This window comes from Coregonus clupeaformis, chromosome 36 (assembly GCF_020615455.1).
Source record: "Coregonus clupeaformis isolate EN_2021a chromosome 36, ASM2061545v1, whole genome shotgun sequence".
NCBI lineage: Eukaryota > Metazoa > Chordata > Actinopteri > Salmoniformes > Salmonidae > Coregonus > Coregonus clupeaformis.
The window spans coordinates 35,431,573-35,457,847 of NC_059227.1; the positions used below are offsets into that span (position 1 = coordinate 35,431,573).

The following is a 26,275-nucleotide window of genomic DNA, read 5'->3' on the forward strand; positions in this document are numbered from 1 at the left end:
CAAATAGTATTGGTAGACAAACAGTCATGCAAATGAAAAGCTCCACAAACACTAAAACTTACAACACTTTATCTGTATGAATGTGAATCGAGAAAGATGAGAGAAATCCAACCTGCAATTTAGTTGATTCCATTATCTGGTGCATTTCCTGCTCAAAGTCTGCAAAGCGATCATGATATATCGCCAGGCACCATTTCTCCCTGAAATAACTACCCCCCCACACACACACACACACACACACACGCACACACACACACGCACACACATTTAGTGTGTTCATCTAACAACCCCTGACAGAACAGCAACAGCATGGTCAATTCATTATTTTAACAGTTGATGATGTGTTCAGTCAGCTCCAATAATGAGATTGAGAGTGGCCTCATTCGGAGCTATGACAAGGGCCAGTGATTAATCCAGATGTAGTCGGTGTTAGAGAGCCTTATGACCACGGCAGGGTAGCTAACCTCCTCCACAGAGCAGAAGAAGCAGATTGGGGACCTGCATAAACAGATTAGACCCAGGGACAATGGCTCCTATATCTGGGGGTCGCTCGTGTTGAAACATCAGAAACGAGGTCACTCAAACACAGATCTCCAAACGCTAACCTACCAGGAAACACTGACAGGGAACAGTGTCTTGAAGACATACTTCTTCTGTGAGCGCTGCCTACTCAGAATGCAGATTTACATTAAGACTTTACATTTTTTCTATACCATACTGGTATTGTCTATAAACATTTGAAATGTAACTGTACACTACATGGCCAGTATGTGGACACTTGCTCGTCAAACATCATTCCAAAATCATGGGCATTAATATAGAGTTGGTCCCCCCTTTGCTGCTATAACAGCCTCCACTCTTCTAGGAAGGCTTTCCACTAGATGTTGGAACATTGCTGCGGGGACTTGCTTCCATTCAGCCACAAGAGCATTAATGAGGTCGGGCACTGATGTTGGGCGATTAGGACTGGCTCGCAGTCGGCGTTCCAATTCTTCCTAAAGGTGTCTGATGGGGTTGAGGTCAAGGCTCTGTGCAGGCCAGTCAAGTTCTTCCACACTGATCTCGACAAACCATTTCTGTATGGACCTCACTTTGTGCATGGGGGCATTGTCATGCTGAAACAGGAAAGGGCCTTCCCCAAACTATTGCCACAAAGTTGGAAGCACAGAATTGTCTAGAATGTCATTGTATGCTGTAGCGTTAAGATTTCCCTTCAGTGGAACTAAGGGGCCTAGCCCGAACCATGAAAAACAGCCCCAGACCATTATTCCTCCTCCACCAAACTTTACAGTTGGCACTATGCATTAGGACAGGTAGCGTTCTCCTGGCATCCTCCAAACCCACATTTGTCCGTTGGACTGCCAGATGGTGAAGCGTGATTCATCACTCCAGAGAACGTGTTTCCACTGCTCCAGAGTCCAATGGCGGCGAGCTTTGCACCACTCCAGCCGACACTTGGCATTGCGCATGGTGATCTTAGGCTTGTGTGAGGCTGCTCGGCCATGAAAGCTCCAAACAAACTATTGTGCTGACGTTGCTTCCAGAGGCAGTTTGGAACTCAGTAGTGAGTGTTGCAATCGAGGACAGACAATTTTTATTCGCTACGTGCTTCAACACTCAGTGGTCCCGTTTTGTGAGCTTGTGTGGCCTACCACTTCGCGGCTGAGCCGTTGTTGCTCCTAGACATTTCCACTTCACAATAACAGCACTTACTGTTGACCGGGCAGCTCTAGCAGGGCAGAAATTTGACGAACTGACTTGTTGGAAAGGTGGCATCCTATGACGGTGCCATGTTGAAAGTCACTGAGCTCTTCAGTAAGGCCCTTCTACTGCCAATGTTTGTCTATGGAGATTGCATGGCGGTGTGCTCGATTTTATACACCTGTCAGCAACGGGTGTGGCTGAAATAGCCGAATCCACTAATTTGAAGGAGTGTCCACATACTTTCCAGTGACCTGAATCTCCCCACTCCCTCCCTCTCCTCTCTGTAGTGTGCTGTAATGTAAACAACCCCAGCAACTAGCTACCTGTAGAGGTCATGAACCAGCCCTTCATCATAACGGGAACATAGGTGGTTGAGCAGCAGCTCATGTTTCCCATAGAGACACAGGTAGTTGGAGACCGGGAAGGGCTTCAGTGACAGACAGGTGATGGTCTCCACCATGTCGTACTGGTTCAGGTGCAGGTGGAAGTAGTTGCCAGTCTCAATGCGGCCAGTCAGGATCTCTCTGCCCTGGGGAGAATAGGACAAATCAGACTGAGATTTCAGTATTGTTGTTAACATCACAATTTGTATGAGAACTTGGAAAAATAATCCCCATCTTTTTCAGATCTTGCTTTGCAAAATGAGCAGTTAAATAAAGTCACAAAGACAAATGCATACTTATGTGACAAAATGAGCAGTTAAATAAAGTCACAAAGACAAATGCATACTTATGTGACAAAATAATCAAGCCATGCACCTTCTAGTGAGCATTTAAAATGGCACCTACTTCTACAGGGTGAACTGCAGATGGCCTTTGCTCTGGTTTGGTAGCATGGAGATAACAGTATCCTCCTGGCAGTCTCCCACCTTGGTACAAAACAGTGTGTACAGATGTTAAAAGCAGATAGAACAGCTAAACAGGGTTTTATGGGTTTACTGATGCCAATAAACAATGAAAACCCAGGCATGACTCCAAGTCACAGAAATGTCTTGCTTACAGTGAGCTGAAAATAATGTTTCCAACTGTGGGATGCTCTGAAATACCTAATTAGTCTAATATTTATAAAAACACATGGTAACTTGATGAGCAATAAATACTTACAGTACTCTATGTATTTTCAAATGAACATAATTTTATATGTGTGGATAACTACCACAGTTTAACAGACAATGCTGTAGAATATGCAGTGAAATACCTGGTCATTGCTTAACTATAACACATGGATGAAGATAATTTCTCTGGTTATTTCTATGCATTTCTACCACTAGGAAAAAAAGTTCAAAGCTATTGAATTAGTTAGAAACGGACAAAGAGAAGTGGTTGTATTGTGAGCACACCTCTTGACATTACCTTGTTAACCCTGTGACTAAACAAATACAGAATCGGCCATTGTTACGGTTCATTGTTGTTTGATTATCAAACACAGTAAAATGAGAAACAATTGAGTAGCTCAGAGATTCCATTACCAGGGAACAATGTAGCATTACATACAAATGTGAGATGGAGTACATTCTCCTGAACAGACATTGCATAATAGGATATACAATGTGCTACCGTTTGGGTTTTGAATAAATCAACAGTGATAGAAAAAAAGACAAGAGAATTATGACTCAATCAGAATTATAAACTGGGTGGTTGGAGCCCTGAATGCTGAGTGGCTGAAAGTATGACAAAAATATAATTTTTACTGTTCTAATTACGTTGGTAACCAGTTTATAATAGCAATAAGGCACCTCTGGGGTTTGTGATATATGGTCAATATACCACGGCTAAGGGCTGTATCCAGGCACTCCGTGTTGCGTCGTGCTTAAGAACAATCCTACTGTCCATATTCCACATTCCCTCGGGCCTTATTGCTTAACTATAACACATGGATGAAGATCATTTCTCTGGCTATTTCTGTGTTGGATGGCAGCAGACCTTGGATCTTGGCCTGTGTGTAGATGGGGATGAGGCGGTCCAGGTCGGCTGGAGGGTTGATGGCCGGCTCCAGCGTGGGGTCGAAGAAGGGCAGCAGTGCAGCAGCCAGCTCCTGGCCCACCTCCCTAGAGTTGAAGCTGGAGTGGGACCACTGGTCTGCATGATAGCGCCGGGAAAATTTGGTGAGGGGCCCGGCGGCGCGGATGGTGGAGTCGTTGGTATGGAATGTGGTGTCTATGACCAGTCGGCCGTCGTACACCAGACAGGCGTCGTTGATGGTCTTAAAGGCATCATAGTCCACCCCTTTGGAGGAGAGGTTCATAAAGACCTACAGGGAGAAATCAAGGACGGTTAGGCAGTTTTACTACATTTCTACAAAAAATTATCCTGATACCAGCTATTATACTCTGCTCATACGAAAATGAAATCCACAATTAAAATGGACAGTAAGAGACCAAAAATGATTGACACCCACAAGACCACTGATATACAATCCATTTTAGAGATTTGTTACACAATTCACTGAATCAAGTATGAGGTTACTGCACCCTAGTTAGAGCCCCTCTTTTCTCTCAGAGCTGGTGATTTGGACTTACAGAGCACTCCAGCCAGAGACGCTGACTGTCACTGGTGAAGGACAAGGAGGTGATTGGCTCAGAGTTCTGTCCGTCATTCATCTGGGCCAGCAAGCAGTTGTGGTGGACATGGACCCCACTCTTCTCCAAGGCCTTCTTCATGGCCTTCTCCACTGTGGGGTTGCTGAAGCAGGAGCTGGGGCTGGGGCTGCAGCTGGAGCCCTCCGTGGTGGGCAGATGGACCAGGTGGATGCGATAGCCTTGGACATCCAGGCATAACAGAGTCTCCACACAGGTGTACACATCAATGGTGTTGCCGTACACTATGGCATTACCTGTAGTGCCGCAATAAAAACAAGACATTCCAATAAAGAATAGATTGATGCAATTGACAATCACAAGAGGAGGATTGGTTGAAATGTATTACAGCCAGCCTTCTCAAATTACTCAGATGCTATGTGGATGGAGAAGGTCAGGTCACTTGGCAACAAGGGGGCAAGGCAACCACACAAAGACTGACTAATCTTCTCTTTGTCAGTGAAGAGCTGTGGAGGAGGGATGAGATGAGAGCATCTATTTGAGTGACCTCTGAATTCTTACAGCTTAGCCTCTCTATGACATGCTCTGATGACGCAAACTCACTGATGATGGTGATAGGAGGATTTACATTTGTTTAGCCTTCAGTGAATATGTCCTTTGATGCACAGGTTATGGAAGTGGCCGCTTTCTCCTCGAGCTAGCCATCCCTAACCTTGGGCTTATTATCCTAAATGGGAATAACAACCATGGCTGCAGCATTCCAGTTGATTTGGGAGACAGTAATGTAGATATTGTGCATTTCTAAGGCCTATATATAAAAAAGAACTACTATTTTTTTGGGGAAAAAGGAGAAGAATTGTATAATAGTAAGCATTCAAGTTAGCATCATTCTGGTTGAAAAAATACAATAGAGATCATCCCAAATTTTGTAATCATGTTTATAAGGACTGCAAGCGTGAAGTTGATGCATTTATGTAGAAGTAAAGCTGTTCATTGAAGCACACCACTGTTAGTCACGGCTTTGTTTTTCTGTCTCTGTCCATGGTGCTGAAGTGGACAGCACTGCCACTACTGAGGACCATGCTGCCAGTATATTTTCACATTTTACATTTTAGTAATTTAGCAGACGCTCTTATCCAGAGCGACTTATAGTTAGTGAGTGCATACATTTTTCATTATTCATATATTTCTATGAAGTATATCATTATTACTCCTGCTTTCCATAATTATCTTGCCAGAACTTAAAAGGAATAAGGAACAAATAAAACACATTTTCAACCAATTTTTCTTGTCTACATTAGATTCATAGTAGGAGTAATTTGCATTTAGTAATGATTTCCTACATAATGAACGGATCCCCTAATTAGTTAATATAATAGGCTTAATCTGAATCACTGCACATCTCATATTTCTTCAGAGGAAAATGATTAATTCTACTTAATGACATCAGTCTTTTCATCAGCCCCCTTGCCTATGTCTGCATTCCAAATGGCACTCTATTCCCTTTATAGTGCACTACTTTTGACCAGGGCCCTATATAGGGAATAGGGTACCATTAGGGATGCAAGCCTCTCAGAAATGAATATCACCCTGTAAATGGAGGGAGATGGAGGAGGCAGACCTGGTTGAGAGAGATGAAAGATTTCCCCCTCTCACTAATTAGACCCTAATAATTCATAGGCTTTTGAATAATGTCACATCCATGGAAATTAATGTAAGGGGGTTATCATGCCTTTAGCACTTCCTACATACAGTACATACACTGAGTATACCAAACATTAAGAACACCTTCCTAATATTGAGTTGCACCCCCTTTTGCCCTCAGAACAGCCTCAATGTTTAGCAGATGTTATTGCGGGTGTAGCGAAATGCTTGTGTTCAACCATGTTTTATCAGTTATTTCAATGTTAAGTGCCATTTCTGTTTAGTATAGTTTGTAGAGTGTTTCTTTTAGGATAGAATACTCAGGTAAAGATTTAAAATAGTTGTTTTGATACTCCCTAAGTTGTATGCGTTAGTAAATACTTAGATACATTTCTGAGGTGCTCCAGGGTCAATCACTTTAATTTATTTTAAAAAGTAGTGTCGAACCTGCAGGCACCTGTAAAAATCTTGTTTATCCAAGCCAAGTCCTGGAAGCTCTCTAGATCCCCATTCCTTATAATTGTACAAAATGATGTGATGCCTCTCTGCGTCCACTGTTTAAGTTATGTGAAGCCAACTCAGCAGTTTGACCTCTGTCTAAATGAAGTTGCTTAACTATCCTAAACCATGTCTTGAGAGAGAAATTAATCCACTGATTTTGTCTATTGTATATTTATTTTACCATGTCCTTATTACCGAAAACTGACTGGATGGGTATCTCTGTCAAAGTAGTCTCAATGTCTTTCCATTTAGATTCGTTTTCTGAATTGCACGAACACACCAGAGGTCTCAATTGGGCTGACACAAAATAATATTTTAGGCTTGGTAAGACCATACCCCCGTCTTTCGGTAATTGTAATGTTGTACATCTAATTCTTGGCCTCTTACTGTTCCAGATAAACCTTGATATCCGTTTGTCCCATTACCTGAACTGGTTAGGTGGGATTTCTATGGGCAGTGATTGGAACAAATACAGTAACCTCGGCAGGATATTCATTTTGATTGTTTCAATTCTACTACTAAGATCCAAGTGAATTCCACCTGTCCAGGTCATCATATATTTTGTTGTTGATGGGAACGTAATTCATGTCATAAAGTTTGGGTGTATCTTTTGGTAGGTTTCCTTCAATATATTTAATGGATGAAGAGGTCCACTGGAAGTTATACCAGCTCTTCAGTGCTTGCTGTGGGGTATGATTATATACTAGGGCTTAGGTCGGACATGAATAAAGTTTTTTGATGCACTGTATCACTTATTTGTTGAAACCAAATCTATCCATAACTTGGAATAGATAATCCCATCCCACTGAATCAAATGCTTTTTCTGCATCTAGACTGATTAATATAGCACTTGTCTTCTCCTGAGTGATGTGTTCCATCACATGTAGTGTTCCCCTTATGTTGTCTGTCTATTTCATATGAAATCAATTTAATCCCCATCAATCAATTTTGGGATTATGTCCTCCATTCCTTTGGCTGTTATTGATGCATACAGTTCATAATCCATGTTAAGAATTAAGATAGGTCTATAGGAACTGCATTCCTTCTTATCTTTACCCTCTTTTGGAATTACAGATATTATGGCTTCTCTCCACGATGTTGGTAGAGCCCCCTCCTGCAGAGTCCAATTCAAACAGGCCTGAAGTAGAGGTGTTTGTTGTTCTCTGAAGGCTTTGAACCTTTCTGAAGGGAAGCCATCAGTGCCTGGAGATGTGTTTGCTTTTAGATTAGATATTGCATTATTAATTTCTTCAGTGGTTATTTCTGAAGTAAGTCTATCATTTTGCTCTGTCCCAATTGAGGGGAGATCAAGTGAGTTATCTGGTTGCTTGTACAGATTTGTATAGTATGATTAAAATGCATTCTGTATTTCATCAACAAATTCTGTATTTCATCCACAAATTGTATTCTGTGCTTGTTGTTTTCTGAGTCTCCATGCTAGTAATTGTGTTGCCTTTGAGCCTGCTTCATATATCGTTGTTTCAGGAACCTGAGCTTTTTTTCTACTTCTTCACTATATACAGTGAGGGAAAAAAGTATTTGATCCCCTGCTGATTTTGTACGTTTGCCCACTGACAAAGACATGATCAGTCTATAATTTTAATGGTAGGTTTATTTGAACAGTGAGTGACAGAATAACAACAAAAAAATCCAGAAAAACGCATGTCAAAAATGTTATAAATTGATTTGCATTTTAATGAGGGAAATAAGTATTTGACCCCTCTGCAAAACATGACTTAGTACTTGGTGGCAAAACCCTTGTTGGCAATCACAGAGGTCAGACGTTTCTTGTAGTTTGCCAGCAGGTTTGCACACATCTCAGGAAGGATTTTGTCCCACTCCTCTTTGCAGATCTTCTCCAAGTCATTAAGGTTTCGAGGCTGACGTTTGGCAACTCAAACCTTCAGCTCCCTCCACAGATGTTCTATGGGATTAAGGTCTGGAGACTGGCTAGGCCACTCCAGGACCTTAATGTGCATCTTCTTGAGCCACTCCTTTGTTGCCTTGGCTGTGTGTTTTGGGTCATTGTCATGCTGGAATACCCATCCACGACCCATTTTCAATGCCCTCGCTGAGGGAAGGAGGTTCTCATCCAAGATTTGATGGTACATGGCCCCGTCCATCGTCCCTTTGATGTGGTGAAGTTGTCCTGTCCCCTTAGCAGAAAAACACCCCCAAAGCATAATGTTTCCACCTCCATGTTTGATGGTGGGGATGGTGTTCTTGGGGTCATAGGCAGCATTCCTCCTCCTCCAAACACGGCGAATTGAGTTGATGCCAAAGAGCTCGATTTTGGTCTCATCTGACCACAACACTTTCACCCAGTTCTCCTCTGAATCAATCAGATGTTCATTGGCAAACTTCAGACGGCCCTGTATATGTGCTTTCTTGAGCAGGGGGACCTTGCAGGCGCTGCAGGATTTCAGTCCTTCACGGCGTAGTGTGTTACCAATTGTTTTCTTGGTGACTATGGTCCCAGCTGCCTTGAGATCATTGACAAGATCCTCCCGTGTAGTTCTGGGCTGATTCCTCACCATTCTCATAATCATTGCAACTCCACGAGGTGAGATCTTGCATGGAGCCCCATGCCGAGGGAGATTGACAGTTATTTTGTGTTTCTTCCATTTGCGAATAATCGCACCAACTGTTGTCACCTTCTCACCATGCTACCTGCCGATGGTCTTGTAGCCCATTCCAGCCTTGTGTAGGTCTACAATCTTGTCCCTGACATCCTTGGAGAGCTCTTTGGTCTTGGCCATGGTGGAGAGTTTGGAATCTGATTGATTGATTGCTTCTGTGGACAGGTGTCTTTTATACAGGTAACAAACTGAGATTAGGAGCACTTCCTTTAAGAGTGTGCTCCTAATCTCAGCTCGTTACCTGTATAAAAGACACCTGGGAGCCAGAAATCTTTCTGATTGAGAGGGGGTCAAATACTTATTTCCCTCATTAAAATGCAAATCAATTTATAACATTTTTGACATGCGTTTTTCTGGATTTTTGTTGTTGTTATTCTGTCTCTCACTGTTCAAATCAACCTACCATTAAAATTATAGACTGATCATTTCTTTGTCAGTGGGCAAACGTACAAAATCAGCAGGGGATCAAATACTTTTTTCCCTCACTGTATCTGGTCAATTTCCTATTTTACCTAAAGAATCTCACGTAATATAAGAGGGTCTTTGAGATGACTATGAGATCGTTATAAGCTTCCTAATGTTTCCTGTAATTTCAGAAGTTTCTGTGCTTTAATCTTTTTCTTGAGAGATGATGAGGCTATGATCTTCCTTCTAATAACCGCCTTAGCAGGAGATACTTCCCCGCTATCATTATTCTCCAGATAGACGTTCAATTCTGTCTTTATTGATTCCTTGAATGCTGGCTCATTCAGCTTGCTTGTATTAAGCCTCCATATAGTATTTATTGGTTTGCTATCAAGGTGTAGAGCTAGGTAAACTCCATTATGATCCCTCTGCCCGATGCTTACAATCCTTAGGTCTGTACCTATCTGCACTGTACATGAAAAAGTAGTCTAACCTGGAGTATTCAGTGTGGTGGGCTGAGTAAAAAGTAGTCTAACCTGGAGTATTCAGTGTGGTGGGCTGAGTAAAAAGTAGTCTAACCTGGAGTACTCAGTGTGGCGGGCTGAGTAAAAAGTAGTCTAACCTGGAGTACTTAGTGTGGCGGGCTGAGCAAAAAGTATATTCCCTTTCTGACATATGGAAGTCGCGCCATACATCAATCAGTCCTAAATTCCTGTAATATCGTTTTGATCTTTTTAGCAACCAGACTTATTTTCCTATTTTGATCTGTGCTGTCCAATTTTGAGTTTGAAATCATGTTAAAATCCCCTCCACAGATAAGAGTGCCAGAGGTTTCTGAGGCAATTAAATCAAACACCTTCTTAAAGAAGACCATTTCACTCCCCGGGGGCGTGTATACATTCAACAATGTAACTTCATTGTTATCCAGTTTACATTTAACAAGGATAAATCTCCCCTCCTTGTCTTTTATTTCTGATATAAACTCAAAATTAACTGAATTTGGGATAACAATTGCAACGCCCCTTCTACCCGTTTTATAATTAGAGAAAAAGCTATTCCTATAGCCCATTTTCTTAAGTTTCTCATGTTCAGGAGGGGATAAAAGAGTTTCCTGTCAGAATAATATGTCAACTCTCTCCCGTTTCATCTTTGCTATTACCTTACTTCTCTTGATGGCACTCCCCAGTCCTTTTACATTGAGACTGATGACCTTCAATTCCCGATGATGCATCAATATAGACCCAAAAACCTGTGTACCATAACAGCCGGCTTAACATGAACCAAAAATAAATAAATATATAAAAAAAGAAGAAGAATAGAAAAGTAAACCAAAGTGGGAAGAGCCTTTGCTATAAGGACTCCCATGTCAGAGGATTGTCCCTTGCCTCTGGAGTTTGAGGGGATGAGCCTGACCTCTGGAGGGGCCCCTTACTCAAGCATCAAAATGTGTGACAGTCGCAAACAAAACCTGTTGGAACCAAAAATAAAAAGGGCGCCTTTTTTGTCGCCTACTCACATCAGTTATTTACAAGAGAAAAAAAGCAGTATAATGTAACAGGGGATAAATAATGGAACAAAAACAGTCTGGTCTGTATCTTATACCCTAGAATAGCCTATATAAGCCATCAACCATATGCAGTCCATTCATTGAATCCTCCCCATGATACAGTATGTCCTTCTGTCACCACGTTGTCAGTGTCATTCATCATTAGCTAATAGATCTGTTAATAACGTGACCATACGTAATGTATTCATGTAGGCCACATACTTTAGGCTTCTCACCTTTACAAAGCAGTAGGGAAAAATAGGGGAGCTGTTTTACCTCTTGCAATGTCAACCATAATGGTCCAATATGTCTAACAGCTCGCCGTGACTATTAAGTCCGTAAAATCCGATTCAGTATCTTCGATCTTCTCGTTGGAAATGCCGGAGTCTCTCTCGAATGTGAACGTCCTCTCCGCGACCTGCCGACCACGGTCCATGGGAGGAGCTGCTCGAGTGTCTCCTGGTGGTATACTCCACTGGGACGCCCCTCGACTTCAGGTCCTCAGCCGCCTCGTCTGCATGCACCTATGAAACCGGGTCGTTATCCAGAAATACCTGCATCTTTGCCAGGAATGGTGTTTGGAAGCGAATCCCTTTCTCTTTTAGTACCTTCTTAATAGGGCTGTATTAATTCCTTCTTTTCAGCATCTCTCCCTTGATCGCAGTGTTCCATGTGTCCATTTCCCCAATGCTCTGTTCTGCTTCCCCCATTCTTGTAAATATGCGGTGAAGTTGTTCTTTGTTTTCTTCAAGTTTCTGGTTAATGTCCTTCTTGAACTAATTTAGTTATTGTCACGGTTTCGGCCGAGCGTGCCATACGTCGACAGAAGACGAGCGCCAACCTACACCGCAGTGAGGGGCCAGTGTACGCACCTGGAGATCGAGTCTGGCTCTCAACCAGAAACCTGCCCCTCCGCCTGCCCTGCCGGAAGCTGGGTCGGCGGTTTGTGGGGCCTTTTAAAGTCCTGAGGAGATTGAACGAGGTGTGTTACAGGTTAGAACTACCTATTGATTACAAGAATATTAACCCCTCGTTCCATGTGTCTCTCCTCAGGCCGGTGGTAGCTGGTCCACTCCAGGACTTTGAGATTGAGGAGACTCCTCCGCCCCCGTTGGACATCGAGGGGGCTCCGGCGTACACTGTTCGGACCATCCTGGATTCGAGACGCCGGATGGGGGGTCTCCAATATCTCGTGGAGTGGGAGGGGTACGGTCCGGAGGAGCGGTGCTGGGTGCCGAGGAGGGACATTCTGGATCCGTCCCTGATGACCGAATTCCATCGTGGTCATCCTACGCGCCCTGCTCCGCGTCCTCCTGGTCGTCCCCGAGGCCGGAGGCGGCTCCTCCTCCTTGTTCGGGCAGGTTTCGCCGGTCGTCGTCTCCGGAGTACTAGCTGCCACCGCTCTATGTTTCTTGTTTGATTGGTTTTGTCTGTTAGTCACACCTGTTTTGTGTTATGTCTCATTTAGCACCCTATTTAGTTTCCTTGTTGTTAGTTTAGTGTTGTGTGTAATTGTTCGTGTCGTGTTGTTGCGCTACCCGTGTCGGTACGCTATTTTCATAGCTTCCTCCTTGTGTTTAGGAGAGTATTTTCGCACCTGTGTGTGCGCTCGCTTATTTACGCCTGTGTGCGTCCTTTTGCCTCCGGCCGTTTGGATAATTTTTGTGTGCTCTAGTAAAGTCTTGTTGGACTTATCCTCTGCTTCCTGCGCCTGATTCTACACCACACCAATCCACAGCAACGTGACAGAATTACACACCTCACATGGAATCAGCAGGAGCACCCGTCGACATCATGGAGGAGCGTCTCCTTGGTCAAGAGCACCGAATCAACCAGATCGGGCACGCCTTGGAGGGCGTCATGGACACCCTTCGTCGATGGGAAACCAGCGGGGTTCCCACAGCCCCACCTATCGCACCATCACCACCGGACAGCCAGCCCGTCCATCGACCGGAACCCAGTGGGATTCGGCTCCGCTCCCGAGGGCGTACGACGGCACCGCTGCCGGGTGTCAGGGGTTCCTCTTACAAGTGGAGCTCTACCTTGCCACCATACACCCGGCGCCCTCGGGATACGAGAGCGTTTCCGCCCTCATCTCCTGTCTCACCGGCAAGGCGTTGGAGTGGGCCAACGCCGAATGGAGGGGAATAGACGCCGCCACAGTCACCTATGCGGAGTTCTCCCGCCGTTCCGTGCAGTCTTCGACCATCCACCAGAGGGGAAGGCGGCGGGGAGCGTCTATTCCCACCTCCGACAGGGGATGAGGAGCGCTCAAGAGTTTGCGCTGGAGTTCCGGACTCTAGCGGCTGATGCTGGGTGGAATGAGAGGGCCCTCATAGACCACTTTAGATGTAGCCTTCGGGAGGACGTCCGCAGGGAGTTAGCATGCAGGGACACTACACTAACATTTGACCAGCTGGTGGACATGGCCATTCGACTGGACACCCTGCTTGCGACCCGCGGACGTCCCAGGTGGGGGCCTCCCATTCCACCCTCCAGCGCCTCCGAGCAGAGTCCGATGGAGCTTGGAGGTGCTGGCGCTAGAGGGAGAAGAGGTAGGAGCCCGAGGGGGCAGTCTCCTGCACCAAGTGTGGCCGCGGAGGGCACACCGCGGCTAGGTGCTGGGGAGGGTCCCCTGGTGAGGGAGATGGCAGGTCATACAGTGGGGAGTCCTCCCAGGTGAGTAGGCGCCCTACTTACCCAGAGCTTTCTGTCGTACACATTACATTACCTGTTTGTTTCCCACAGGTTGCACCTCGTTCCCAGCATAAGGCGCTAGTCGATTCAGGCGCAGCTGGGAATTTTGTAGATCGGAAATTCTGTGTTAAGTTAGGGATTCCCCCTCCTTCCAGTCGAAAAGCCCTTTCCTGTACATGCCTTAGATAGTCGTCCGTTAGGATCTGGGTTGATTGGGGAGGTCACAGCGCCACTTAGGATGATGACGCGGGGGGGGTCATGAGGAGACGATTCAACTCTATCTGATCGACTCTCCTGCGTATCCGGTGGTACTGGGGCTTCCCTGGTTGATTACCCATGATCCTACTATTTCGTGGCGAGAGAAGGCTCTTAAAGGGTGGTCTGCTCAGTGTGAGGGGTTATGTCTGGGTGTTTCCGTAGGGGCGACCTCGGTGGAGAGTCCGAACCAGATGCCAGCACTGCACATTCCTCCTGAGTATGAGGATTTGGCGCTCGTGTTTAGTAAGACCAGAGCGGCACGGTTGCCACCTCATAGACAGGGGGATTGTGCGATAGACCTCCAGACAGGAGCCGCGCTTCCGCGAGCCATGTGTATCCTTTGTCACAGGAGGAGAAAAGGGCAATGGAAACTTACATTGCCGAGTCTCTGAGACAGGGATACATACGGTCCTCCACTTCTCCCGCGTCCCTCGAGCTTCTTTTTGTGAAGAAAAAGGATGGAGGTTTGCGTCCGTGTATTGATTACCGCGGTCTCAATCAGGTAACTGTGAAATATAGTTATCCACTCCCGCTGATTGGGACCATGACGGAGTCATTACACGGGGGCACGGTACATAGATGATATTCTTGTGTACAGTTCTACTCGGGCCGAGCATGTAGCCCTGGTGCGCAGGGTATTGAGGAGACTGTTGGAGCATGACCTGTATGTCAAAGCTGAGAAATGTCTGTTCTTTCAGGAGTCAGTTTCCTTTTTGGGTTACCAGTTGTCTGCGTCAGGGGGTGAGAATGGAGGTGGACCGAGTGGCAGCCGTGCGTAATTGGCAAACCCCAACTACGGTTAAAGAGGTGCAGCGGTTCTTGGGTTTTGCGAATTACTACCGGAGGTTTATCCGGGGTTTTGGACAGGTGGCAGCTCCCATAACGTCTCTTCTGAAGGGGGGTCGGTGCGCTTGCAGTGGTCGGCTGAGGCGGACAGGGCCTTTGGGAGACTGAAGGACCTGTTTACCTCGGCTCCGGTGTTGGCGCACCCGGATCCCACTTTACCCTTCCAAGTTGAGGTGGAAGCGTCTGAGGCCGGTATCGGGGCAGTTCTTTCTCAACGATCCGGTACACCACCTAAGCTCCGCGCCTGTGCTTTTTATTCTAAGAAGCTCAGTCCGGCGGAGCGGAATTATGACGTAGGGGACAGGGAGCTGTTAGCCGTAGTACAGGCCCTAAAGGTGTGGAGGCATTGGCTTGAGGGGGCTCAGCACCCCTTTCCTCATTCTGACCGACCATCGTAACCTGGAATACATTCGGGCAGCTAGGAGACTGAATCCTCGCCAGGCTCGATGGACTATGTTTCTCGCCCGGTTTGTGTTTAAGATCACTTACATCCCTGGGTCCCAGAACAGGAAGGCAGATGCTCTGTCCCGTCGGTATGACAAGGAGGAGAGGTGCGTGGAGTCCATTCCCATACTACCGGAGTCTTGTCTGGTGGCACCGGTGGTGTGGGAGGTCGATGCGGAGATCGAGCGGGCGTTACGCACCGACTCTAGTCCTCCACAGTGTCCGGTGGATCGGGCGTACGTCCCGCTCGAGGTCCGGGATCGGCTGATTTATTGGGCTCACACGTCCCCCTCCTCTGGACATCCAGGTATTGGCCGGACAGTGCACTGCCTTAGTATTAAGTACGGGTGGCCAACATAAGCCAGGGATGTGAGGGTTTATGTCTCCTCCTGCTCAGTGTGTGCCCAGTGTAAGGCGCCCAGACACTTGCCCAGGGGGTAAATTACAGCCCCTGCCCGTTCCACAACGACCCTGGTCTCACCTCTCGGTGGATTTTGTTACCGATCTTCCCTCCTCACAGGGGAATACCACCATCCTGGTCGTTGTGGATCGGTTCTCGAAGGCCTGTCGTCTCCTTCCCATGCCGGGTCTTCCTACTGCCCTACAGACCGCTGAGGCTCTATTTACTCACGTCTTCCGGCATTACGGGGTGCCCGAGGATATAGTGTCCGATCGAGGCCCCCCAGTTTACCTCCAGAGTCTGGAGAGCATTTATGGAACGTTTGGGGGTCTCGGTGAGCCTTACCTCGGGTTACCACCCGGAGAGTAATGGGCAGGTCGAACGAGTCAACCAGGATGTGGGTAGGTTTCTGAGGTCATATTGTCAGGGCCGGCCGGAGGAGTGGGCGAGATATGTGCCCTGGGCCGAGATGGCACAGAACTCTCTCCCGCCACTCCTCCACGAGACTAACCCCTTTCCAGTGTGTGTTAGGGTACCAGCCGGTTCTGGCACCGTGGCATGAGAGCCAGATCGAGGCCCCCGCTGTGGATGAGTGGGTGCGGCGCTCGGAGGAGACGTGGAACGCTGCACACGTCCATCTGCAGCGTGCCATACGTCGACAGAAGACGAGCGCCGACCTACACCGCAGTGAGGGGCCAGTGTACGCACCTGGAGATCGAGTCTGGCTCTCAACCAGAAACCTGCCCCTCCGCCTGCCCTGCCGGAAGCTGGGTCGGCGGTTTGTGGGGCCTTTTAAAGTCCTGAGGAGATTGAACGAGGTGTGTTACAGGTTAGAACTACCTATTGATTACAAGAATATTAACCCCTCGTTCCATGTGTCTCTCCTCAGGCCGGTGGTAGCTGGTCCACTCCAGGACTTTGAGATTGAGGAGACTCCTCCGCCCCGTTGGACATCGAGGGGGCTCCGGCGTCACACTGTTCGGACCATCCTGGATTCGAGACGCCGGATGGGGGTCTCCAATATCTCGTGGAGTGGGAGGGGTACGGTCCGGAGGAGCGGTGCTGGGTGCCGAGGAGGGACATTCTGGATCCGTCCCTGATGACCGAATTCCATCGTGGTCATCCTACGCGCCCTGCTCCGCATCCTCCTGGTCGTCCCCGAGGCCGGAGGCGGCTCCTCCTCCTTGTTCGGGCAGGTTTCGCCGGTCGTCGTCTCCGGAGTACTAGCTGCCACCGCTCTATGTTTCTTGTTTGATTGGTTTTGTCTGTTAGTCACACCTGTTTTGTGTTATGTCTCATTTAGCACCCTATTTAGTTTCCTTGTTGTTAGTTTAGTGTTGTGTGTAATTGTTCGTGTCGTGTTGTTGCGCTACCCGTGTCGGTACGCTATTTTCATAGCTTCCTCCTTGTGTTTAGGAGAGTATTTTCGCACCTGTGTGTGCGCTCGCTTATTTACGCCTGTGTGCGTCCTTTTGCCTCCGGCCGTTTGGATAATTTTTGTGTGCTCTAGTAAAGTCTTGTTGGACTTATCCTCTGCTTCCTGCGCCTGATTCTACACCACACCAATCCACAGCAACGTGACAGAATTACACACCTCACATGGAATCAGCAGGAGCACCCGTCGACATCATGGAGGAGCGTCTCCTTGGTCAAGAGCACCGAATCAACCAGATCGGGCACGCCTTGGAGGGCGTCATGGACACCCCTTCGTCGATGGGAAACCAGCGGGGTTCCCACAGCCCCACCTATCGCACCATCACCACCGGACAGCCAGCCCGTCCATCGACCGGAACCCAGTGGGATTCGGCTCTCGCTCCCGAGGGCGTACGACGGCACCGCTGCCGGGTGTCAGGGGTTCCTCTTACAAGTGGAGCTCTACCTTGCCACCATACACCCGGCGCCCTCGGGATACGAGAGCGTTTCCGCCCTCATCTCCTGTCTCACCGGCAAGGCGTTGGAGTGGGCCAACGCCGAATGGAGGGGAATAGACGCCGCCACAGTCACCTATGCGGAGTTCTCCCGCCGCTTCCGTGCAGTCTTCGACCATCCACCAGAGGGGAAGGCGGCGGGGGAGCGTCTATTCCACCTCCGACAGGGGATGAGGAGCTCAAGAGTTTGCGCTGGAGTTCCGGACTCTAGCGGCTGATGCTGGGTGGAATGAGAGGGCCCTCATAGACCACTTTAGATGTAGCCTTCGGGAGGACGTCCGCAGGGAGTTAGCATGCAGGGACACTACACTAACATTTGACCAGCTGGTGGACATGGCCATTCGACTGGACACCCTGCTTGCGACCCGCGGACGTCCCAGGTGGGGGCCTCCCATTCCACCCTCCAGCGCCTCCGAGCAGAGTCCGATGGAGCTTGGAGGTGCTGGCGCTAGAGGGAGAAGAGGTAGGAGCCCGAGGGGGGCAGTCTCCTGCACCAAGTGTGGCCGCGGAGGGCACACCGCGGCTAGGTGCTGGGGAGGGTCCCCTGGTGAGGGAGATGGCAGGTCATACAGTGGGGAGTCCTCCCAGGTGAGTAGGCACCCTACTTACCCAGAGCTTTCTGTCGTACACATTACATTACCTGTTTGTTTCCCACAGGTTGCACCTCGTTCCCAGCATAAGGCGCTAGTCGATTCAGGCGCAGCTGGGAATTTTGTAGATCGGAAATTCTGTGTTAAGTTAGGGATTCCCCTCCTTCCAGTCGAAAAGCCCTTTCCTGTACATGCCTTAGATAGTCGTCCGTTAGGATCTGGGTTGATTGGGGAGGTCACAGCGCCACTTAGGATGATGACGCAGGGGGGTCATGAGGAGACGATTCAACTCTATCTGATCGACTCTCCTGCGTATCCGGTGGTACTGGGGCTTCCCTGGTTGATTACCCATGATCCTACTATTTCGTGGCGAGAGAAGGCTCTTAAAGGGTGGTCTGCTCAGTGTGAGGGGTTATGTCTGGGTGTTTCCGTAGGGGCGACCTCGGTGGAGAGTCCGAACCAGATGCCAGCACTGCACATTCCTCCTGAGTATGAGGATTTGGCGCTCGTGTTTAGTAAGACCAGAGCGGCACGGTTGCCACCTCATAGACAGGGGGATTGTGCGATAGACCTCCAGACAGGAGCCGCGCTTCCGCGGAGCCATGTGTATCCTTTGTCACAGGAGGAGAAAAGGGCAATGGAAACTTACATTGCCGAGTCTCTGAGACAGGGATACATACGGTCCTCCACTTCTCCCGCGTCCTCGAGCTTCTTTTTTGTGAAGAAAAAGGATGGAGGTTTGCGTCCGTGTATTGATTACCGCGGTCTCAATCAGGTAACTGTGAAATATAGTTATCCACTCCCGCTGATTGGGACCATGACGGAGTCATTACACGGGGCACGGTACATAGATGATATTCTTGTGTACAGTTCTACTCGGGCCGAGCATGTAGCCCTGGTGCGCAGGGTATTGAGGAGACTGTTGGAGCATGACCTGTATGTCAAAGCTGAGAAATGTCTGTTCTTTCAGGAGTCAGTTTCCTTTTTGGGTTACCAGTTGTCTGCGTCAGGGGTGAGAATGGAGGTGGACCGAGTGGCAGCCGTGCGTAATTGGCAAACCCCAACTACGGTTAAAGAGGTGCAGCGGTTCTTGGGTTTTGCGAATTACTACCGGAGGTTTATCCGGGGTTTTGGACAGGTGGCAGCTCCCATAACGTCTCTTCTGAAGGGGGGTCCGGTGCGCTTGCAGTGGTCGGCTGAGGCGGACAGGGCCTTTGGGAGACTGAAGGACCTGTTTACCTCGGCTCCGGTGTTGGCGCACCCGGATCCCACTTTACCCTTCCAAGTTGAGGTGGACGCGTCTGAGGCCGGTATCGGGGCAGTTCTTTCTCAACGATCCGGTACACCACCTAAGCTCCGCGCCTGTGCTTTTTATTCTAAGAAGCTCAGTCCGGCGGAGCGGAATTATGACGTAGGGGGACAGGGAGCTGTTAGCCGTAGTACAGGCCCTAAAGGTGTGGAGGCATTGGCTTGAGGGGGCTCAGCACCCTTTCCTCATTCTGACCGACCATCGTAACCTGGAATACATTCGGGCAGCTAGGAGACTGAATCCTCGCCAGGCTCGATGGACTATGTTTCTCGCCCGGTTTGTGTTTAAGATCACTTACATCCCTGGGTCCCAGAACGGGAAGGCAGATGCTCTGTCCCGTCGGTATGACAAGGAGGAGAGGTGCGTGGAGTCCATTCCCATACTACCGGAGTCTTGTCTGGTGGCACCGGTGGTGTGGGAGGTCGATGCGGAGATCGAGCGGGCGTTACGCACCGACCCTAGTCCTCCACAGTGTCCGGTGGATCGGGCGTACGTCCCGCTCGAGGTCCGGGATCGGCTGATTTATTGGGCTCACACGTCCCCCTCCTCTGGACATCCAGGTATTGGCCGGACAGTGCACTGCCTTAGTATTAAGTACGGGTGGCCAACATAAGCCAGGGATGTGAGGGTTTATGTCTCCTCCTGCTCAGTGTGTGCCCAGTGTAAGGCGCCCAGACACTTGCCCAGGGGTAAATTACAGCCCCTGCCCGTTCCACAACGACCCTGGTCTCACCTCTCGGTGGATTTTGTTACCGATCTTCCCTCCTCACAGGGGAATACCACCATCCTGGTCGTTGTGGATCGGTTCTCGAAGGCCTGTCGTCTCCTTCCCATGCCGGGTCTTCCTACTGCCCTACAGACCGCTGAGGCTCTATTTACTCACGTCTTCCGGCATTACGGGGTGCCCGAGGATATAGTGTCCGATCGAGGCCCCCCAGTTTACCTCCAGAGTCTGGAGAGCATTTATGGAACGTTTGGGGGTCTCGGTGAGCCTTACCTCGGGTTACCACCCGGAGAGTAATGGGCAGGTCGAACGAGTCAACCAGGATGTGGGTAGGTTTCTGAGGTCATATTGTCAGGGCCGGCCGGAGGAGTGGGCGAGATATGTGCCCTGGGCCGAGATGGCACAGAACTCTCTCCGCCACTCCTCCACGAGACTAACCCCTTTCCAGTGTGTGTTAGGGTACCAGCCGGTTCTGGCACCGTGGCATGAGAGCCAGATCGAGGCCCCGCTGTGGATGAGTGGGTGCGGCGCTCGGAGGAGACGTGGGAACGCTGCACACGTCCATCTGCAGCGTGCCATACGTCGACAGAAGACGAGCGCCGACCTACACCGCAGTGAGGGGCCAGTGTACGCACCTGGAGATCGAGTCTGGCTCTCAACCAGAAACCTGCCCCTCCGCCTGCCCTGCCGGAAGCTGGGTCGGCGGTTTGTGGGGCCTTTTAAAGTCCTGAGGAGATTGAACGAGGTGTGTTACAGGTTAGAACTACCTATTGATTACAAGAATATTAACCCCTCGTTCCATGTGTCTCTCCTCAGGCCGGTGGTAGCTGGTCCACTCCAGGACTTTGAGATTGAGGAGACTCCTCCGCCCCCGTTGGACATCGAGGGGCTCCGGCGTCACACTGTTCGGACCATCCTGGATTCGAGACGCCGGATGGGGGGTCTCCAATATCTCGTGGAGTGGGAGGGGTACGGTCCGGAGGAGCGGTGCTGGGTGCCGAGGAGGGACATTCTGGATCCGTCCCTGATGACCGAATTCCATCGTGGTCATCCTACGCGCCCTGCTCCGCGTCCTCCTGGTCGTCCCCGAGGCCGGAGGCGGCTCCTCCTCCTTGTTTGGGCAGGTTTCGCCGGTCGTCGTCTCCGGAGTACTAGCTGCCACCGCTCTATGTTTCTTGTTTGATTGGTTTTGTCTGTTAGTCACACCTGTTTTGTGTTATGTCTCATTTAGCACCCTATTTAGTTTCCTTGTTGTTAGTTTAGTGTTGTGTGTAATTGTTCGTGTCGTGTTGTTGCGCTACCCATGTCGGTACGCTATTTTCATAGCTTCCTCCTTGTGTTTAGGAGAGTATTTTCGCACCTGTGTGTGCGCTCGCTTATTTACGCCTGTGTGCGTCCTTTTGCCTCCGGCCGTTTGGATTATTTTTGTGTGCTCTAGTAAAGTCTTGTTGGACTTATCCTCTGCTTCCTGCGCCTGATTCTACACCACACCAATCCACAGCAACGTGACAGTTATTTTCTTCTCAGAGTTCCTCCCGAAAGCAGAATTCCTCCTTTATCACCTCACAGAATTAGGGTTATTTTGCTGCTGCTAGCTCGTTTGTGCTAGTATTAGCCATCTCTGTGTCGTTGATGATTTTAGTTTCTCCCATGGGCGGTGTGTTCAATAGGGCGATATGGGCGACGCACTGCCAAACGGGAAAAGGAAGGGATTTTTTTTCTAATCAATTATATCATGACAACAGTAGTTCAGTGTTCACGTCTGATCTGCCAGCCACTAAATGTCCAATCAGGCTAAAGTCGTGCTTCAAATGTCCCCGCCCGTTTTGGGGCGATTTCAGTCAGGTTGAAAATCGCCCAGAAGTCTCTCATAGCCTCTAATGTAAAATATTTTTTTTTCAAATTTCTGAGCTTTCAATACATTCTCTATGGGTGTCTGAGGGCTTGCACTTACGCGCTTTCGTCATACGTAACGTAACGTAACCATGAACGGCAGACAGCAACGCTTGGACAGCGACTGGTGTAACCGACATGCACCATCTTTCAGAAAAGATTAAGAAAAATGAGCTGTCAAAGACCCACATTGATAGCTGTTTGAGATTGTCTGCTTTGGTGAGAGTGAATATTGCCACTCAACTGGATGAGGGATACAGGCTAGCTGTCCGCCGCCACAACGATGAGGTTAGCAACAGCAGAGTCGTGAACACTGTCTACGAGAATCGAGACGACCTCATAGAATGTTTTGAAGCCATCCGGACGGGTTCATTGGGTTCATTTGACCAGCCCACCGTACCAGAAGCTACAGAATAAGGACATCGATGCTGTCTTTATCAAACGTGCCCTCGACAGCTTCGCAAGCAGTGTGCAGGCCATAAGGTAAGATAAAGATTAAACAATATCATTCGATCTTTCTCAAAGCAGAGCTTTATTTGAAAATGTATGCATGAAAGGAGACTGCATTTGTGTTTGAAATTACATTATTGTCATTATATATGGCCAGTGGTGTAATCTATCTTATTTTATATACTATGTGTACTGTACAGTGGTGCTCATAAGTGTATGAACACATTCTAAAGCTGACTAAAAAGAGGAATAAAAAAATAAAAAAATCATCTTTTGGAAATTGATCTTAATGACTTAATTAAAAAAGTTGGAAAATCCAACCTTTAAGGACACCAATTTTCTTTTTTTTTTTTTCCTCTTTTTAGTCAACTTTAGCATGGGATCATAAGCTTATGAGCACCACTGTATACTGTGCTGAACATCCAGGCTATGTGAGACACAAAGGCTAACTTAAACACTAAAGACTTTATGCATCCCTGCCCATTTTAAGTGGAACTGAAGTATTTGTACTATACATGGATACATTGCATATACCTGTGCATCACATAGACAACAATACTGTACAAAGCCAACAAACACATTGGTCTGTTTGCCTTCAGGGACTCCTCTCAACAGCAGCTGCAAGAAGCAACAGGAGCCAAAAGACCCAGAACAGCTTTGAGAGAAGAGGAGAAGCAGAGGCTGTCTGAAGAGGTCTGCAACACCATCCTGGATCACACCAAAGAAAGGTTCTCTTTCTCTGGCCACCTTGTGAGTGCTACCTTACTGCAAGCAGACATGTTTGAAAGGTACTGCCATTCAAAAAAATAAAAAATCTGTTCATGTTCATTTTTACAAATCTATACAATTGGCCAGAATATGGTTGTTCATATTTACAAATCTATACAATTGGCCAGAATATGGTTGTTCATTTTTACAAAGCCATACATATTGTTTATGCAGTGTTGAGGAATGTGAAAGAACACCCTTGATTATTTTTACTGTGATAACTTATTTTGCTTTTGTAAGCCAACACTTTTGAGATCAGTCAATAAATGCTTCTGGTATTGACTTATATGCTGCCCCTGTCTTCATGTTGTTGCTGGACATATCTTTTTAAAAATGTGTGTAGGTCACCTAAATCATCAGAAAAATTGCCCCTCCTGAGAATTTTTTCAGGAGCCGCCACTGGTTTCTCCTACCTTATTACGGACTATCGTTGTCACTCCACAACCTTTTCCTGCTTTTCCCTTTTCTATTGTAGCGTAAGTTACTATAATACTCAGAGTAAATACTTGAATTTGTGGGGGAAATACCCAACCGATAAATCTTGCAGCCATTTCCTAAATTGCGTCACCGAAAGTCTGTGGTGGACCATTCTTGATACACACGGGAAACTGTTGAGCGTGAAAAACCCAGCAGAGTTGCAGTTCTTGACACAAACCGGTGTGCCTGGCACCTTCTACCATACCCTGTTCAAAGGCACTTAAATATTTTGTCTTGCCCATTCATGCTCTGAATGGTAAACATACACAATCCTTGTCTTAAGTGTCTCAAGGCTTAAAAATCCTTCTTTAACCTGTCAACTCCCCTTCATCTACACTGATTGAAGTGGATTTAACAGGTGACATCAATAAGGGATGATAGCTTTCACCTGGATTCACCTGGTCAGTCTATGTCATGGAAAGAGCATAATGTTTTGTACAGTCAGTGTACATACTCACCTGGTTACCAGCCTGTATGTGTCACTCCTCACATTTTTCTTGGCATGACAAGGAGTGGCAAGGAGTGGCATGATGGCAGAAACAGATTGGTATCCAGGCCACATACATACCCTTCAGCTTCACAAAGTTGTTGAGCAGCCACTGGTAAGCGGTCACACAGTCGTGGTGGTCGTTGAGGGTGAAGAGGTTGGATGGGACAGGCCCGGTGTATCTACGACGGGGCTGGGCTGGGAGCTGGCTTTTGGGGGGAAGATGGCTGCTGTCCACACCAGTGGGACAGGGAACCTAGCAGGGACGAACCCAGAAATCCTCACAGAAATCATTCAGGTTTCAGAACATCAATACAGAATTATAATGTGATTATGAAATGATGACGATTGTAACAAAATAAAATCCATAGATGACACTACAGAAAGTGTGCTTTAATTTCCCCCAACACTATGACATAAAACATATTATATGTATATATATATACTACTACTAATTATAATATTATATGCAGGATGTCCCTCTAACCTGGTACTGCTGGCCTGTACAGAGGATGAGATGATCATATGGCACCTTCCTGCCCCCAGATACCAGCACATGCTTGGCTGCCCTGTCGATGCCCACCATCTTGCCAGTCACCACGTTGATCCAGGAGCGCAGCGACATCTGGGCATGGTCCCTGTCGCTGGAGCCATGGCTGTGGGTAGTGGAGAGGGGGAGTGAAGTCAGTCTAAAATAGAGGTTAATTCTGTAGTATGCTAGCGCTATTATTGAGCCCATTGAAAGTCATAAGTCATCCTCGAACACCAAAGATGAAATAATGCCCAAGCGTTAATGAGATTTCCATTGACATTGATGACTACAGTCTACCATGTAGGCCTTAAAATGACAACAAGAGAAGCTGCAGGTGTCTCACCTTGTGGACAAGAATCTCATATTTTCATTGGTGTAGTAGCCTGGGAAGCCATGCGTGGAGATCAGAGTCATGTTATTGAACCTCAGGTGTGGGCTGGAGAAGGAAAGGCACATACTGATTACTGGGAAGAGAACCCTGACTCGTGAGTGCAGCTACTGTGCAGTGCAGAATAGGATCATGTTTATTTTCTCAGAAATGATGACCTCATCCTACCTAAACACAGATGCTCTTGACCTGATGATCAAAACGCTGTATTTCGCCAATAATTATCTCTCAGCGTTCCTGTTCCATTTTGTAGTAGCGGGGAACATCTAATACCAAACATATAGTACATGGGTTCCAGGAAGAATAGAACACATCACAGAGAAATGAGCACAGGCTCTCTCTGTCTGCAGTGTTCTGTTATTCTCTGAGAGCTGAGTGAGTGGGCGCAGATGCAGCTGAATGCTTCCACCTAATTCCCCTATTGCATTTCATCTACATCGGTATGCATTAAAAATCCTTTATTTTCTAAGCCTCATAGTAAAAGCCCTTCCTTTTGTTTGGTCTGGTTTTGTCTCCGGCCTGTAGTGTTCCTCTTATGCGTTTACAATCAGGAGTGTAAAAGGTCTCTTGTGATGTAAATGTCCTCCTTTGTTCTGTGCCAAATGGACATTATCCCCATTGGTGATACAACAGAGAAAGCCTCAATGGTGTTGTGTGAAAAGGAGATGTACACTGGGCTGAGTCATGTCATGTCAAGCTTTAGATCGCCTGCAAGTCTGCTGCCTCTCTCTGGGAGGGAAAGTGATTGATCTTGGCTAATGAATGCACCATATCTAAGTTGCAAATGTGTGTAGGAAGTGAACAAATACCTTTTCAGGCAACACAAACTGATGTGTCAACACACAATAGTTATTAAAACCCTTTAATGTTGATAGATTTTAACACTTGGCTTGCTGTATAGAGAAAAAGCTCAACTATAGTCTTTGTTCACAACGGCAGCCTAATCCAGTGTGTTTTCTGGTGAACAGAGTATAATCAGAGCTCATTTCAATCCAACTTTCCGTGTCAATCTGAGCCAGAAGGTGGGTTTAACGCCCAGCAGAGGCATTAAGGCCTGTTATTGGGCTCTGGACGTGACCAAAAAACCAGCTCCTGTCTGTCTGTTATCA

General features: G+C 47.6%; 1 protein-coding gene across 2 annotated transcripts in view; it reads right to left on the bottom strand.

Annotated features, from left to right (window-relative positions):
• Nucleotides 1-26,275, bottom strand: part of cfap61 (cilia and flagella associated protein 61) — a 49,402-nt gene that overhangs the window by 2,275 nt on the left and 20,852 nt on the right. For both annotated transcript variants that reach the window (XM_041865828.2, XM_041865827.2), the window contains 8 exons: nucleotides 25,122-25,214; nucleotides 24,734-24,902; nucleotides 24,328-24,502; nucleotides 4,223-4,536; nucleotides 3,627-3,954; nucleotides 2,493-2,572; nucleotides 2,028-2,233; nucleotides 113-209 (listed from right to left, as the gene is read on the bottom strand). In XM_041865828.2, the coding sequence (XP_041721762.2) occupies nucleotides 113-209; nucleotides 2,028-2,233; nucleotides 2,493-2,572; nucleotides 3,627-3,954; nucleotides 4,223-4,536; nucleotides 24,328-24,502; nucleotides 24,734-24,902; nucleotides 25,122-25,214 (1,462 nt within the window). The remainder of the gene's footprint in view (nucleotides 1-112; nucleotides 210-2,027; nucleotides 2,234-2,492; nucleotides 2,573-3,626; nucleotides 3,955-4,222; nucleotides 4,537-24,327; nucleotides 24,503-24,733; nucleotides 24,903-25,121; nucleotides 25,215-26,275) is intronic.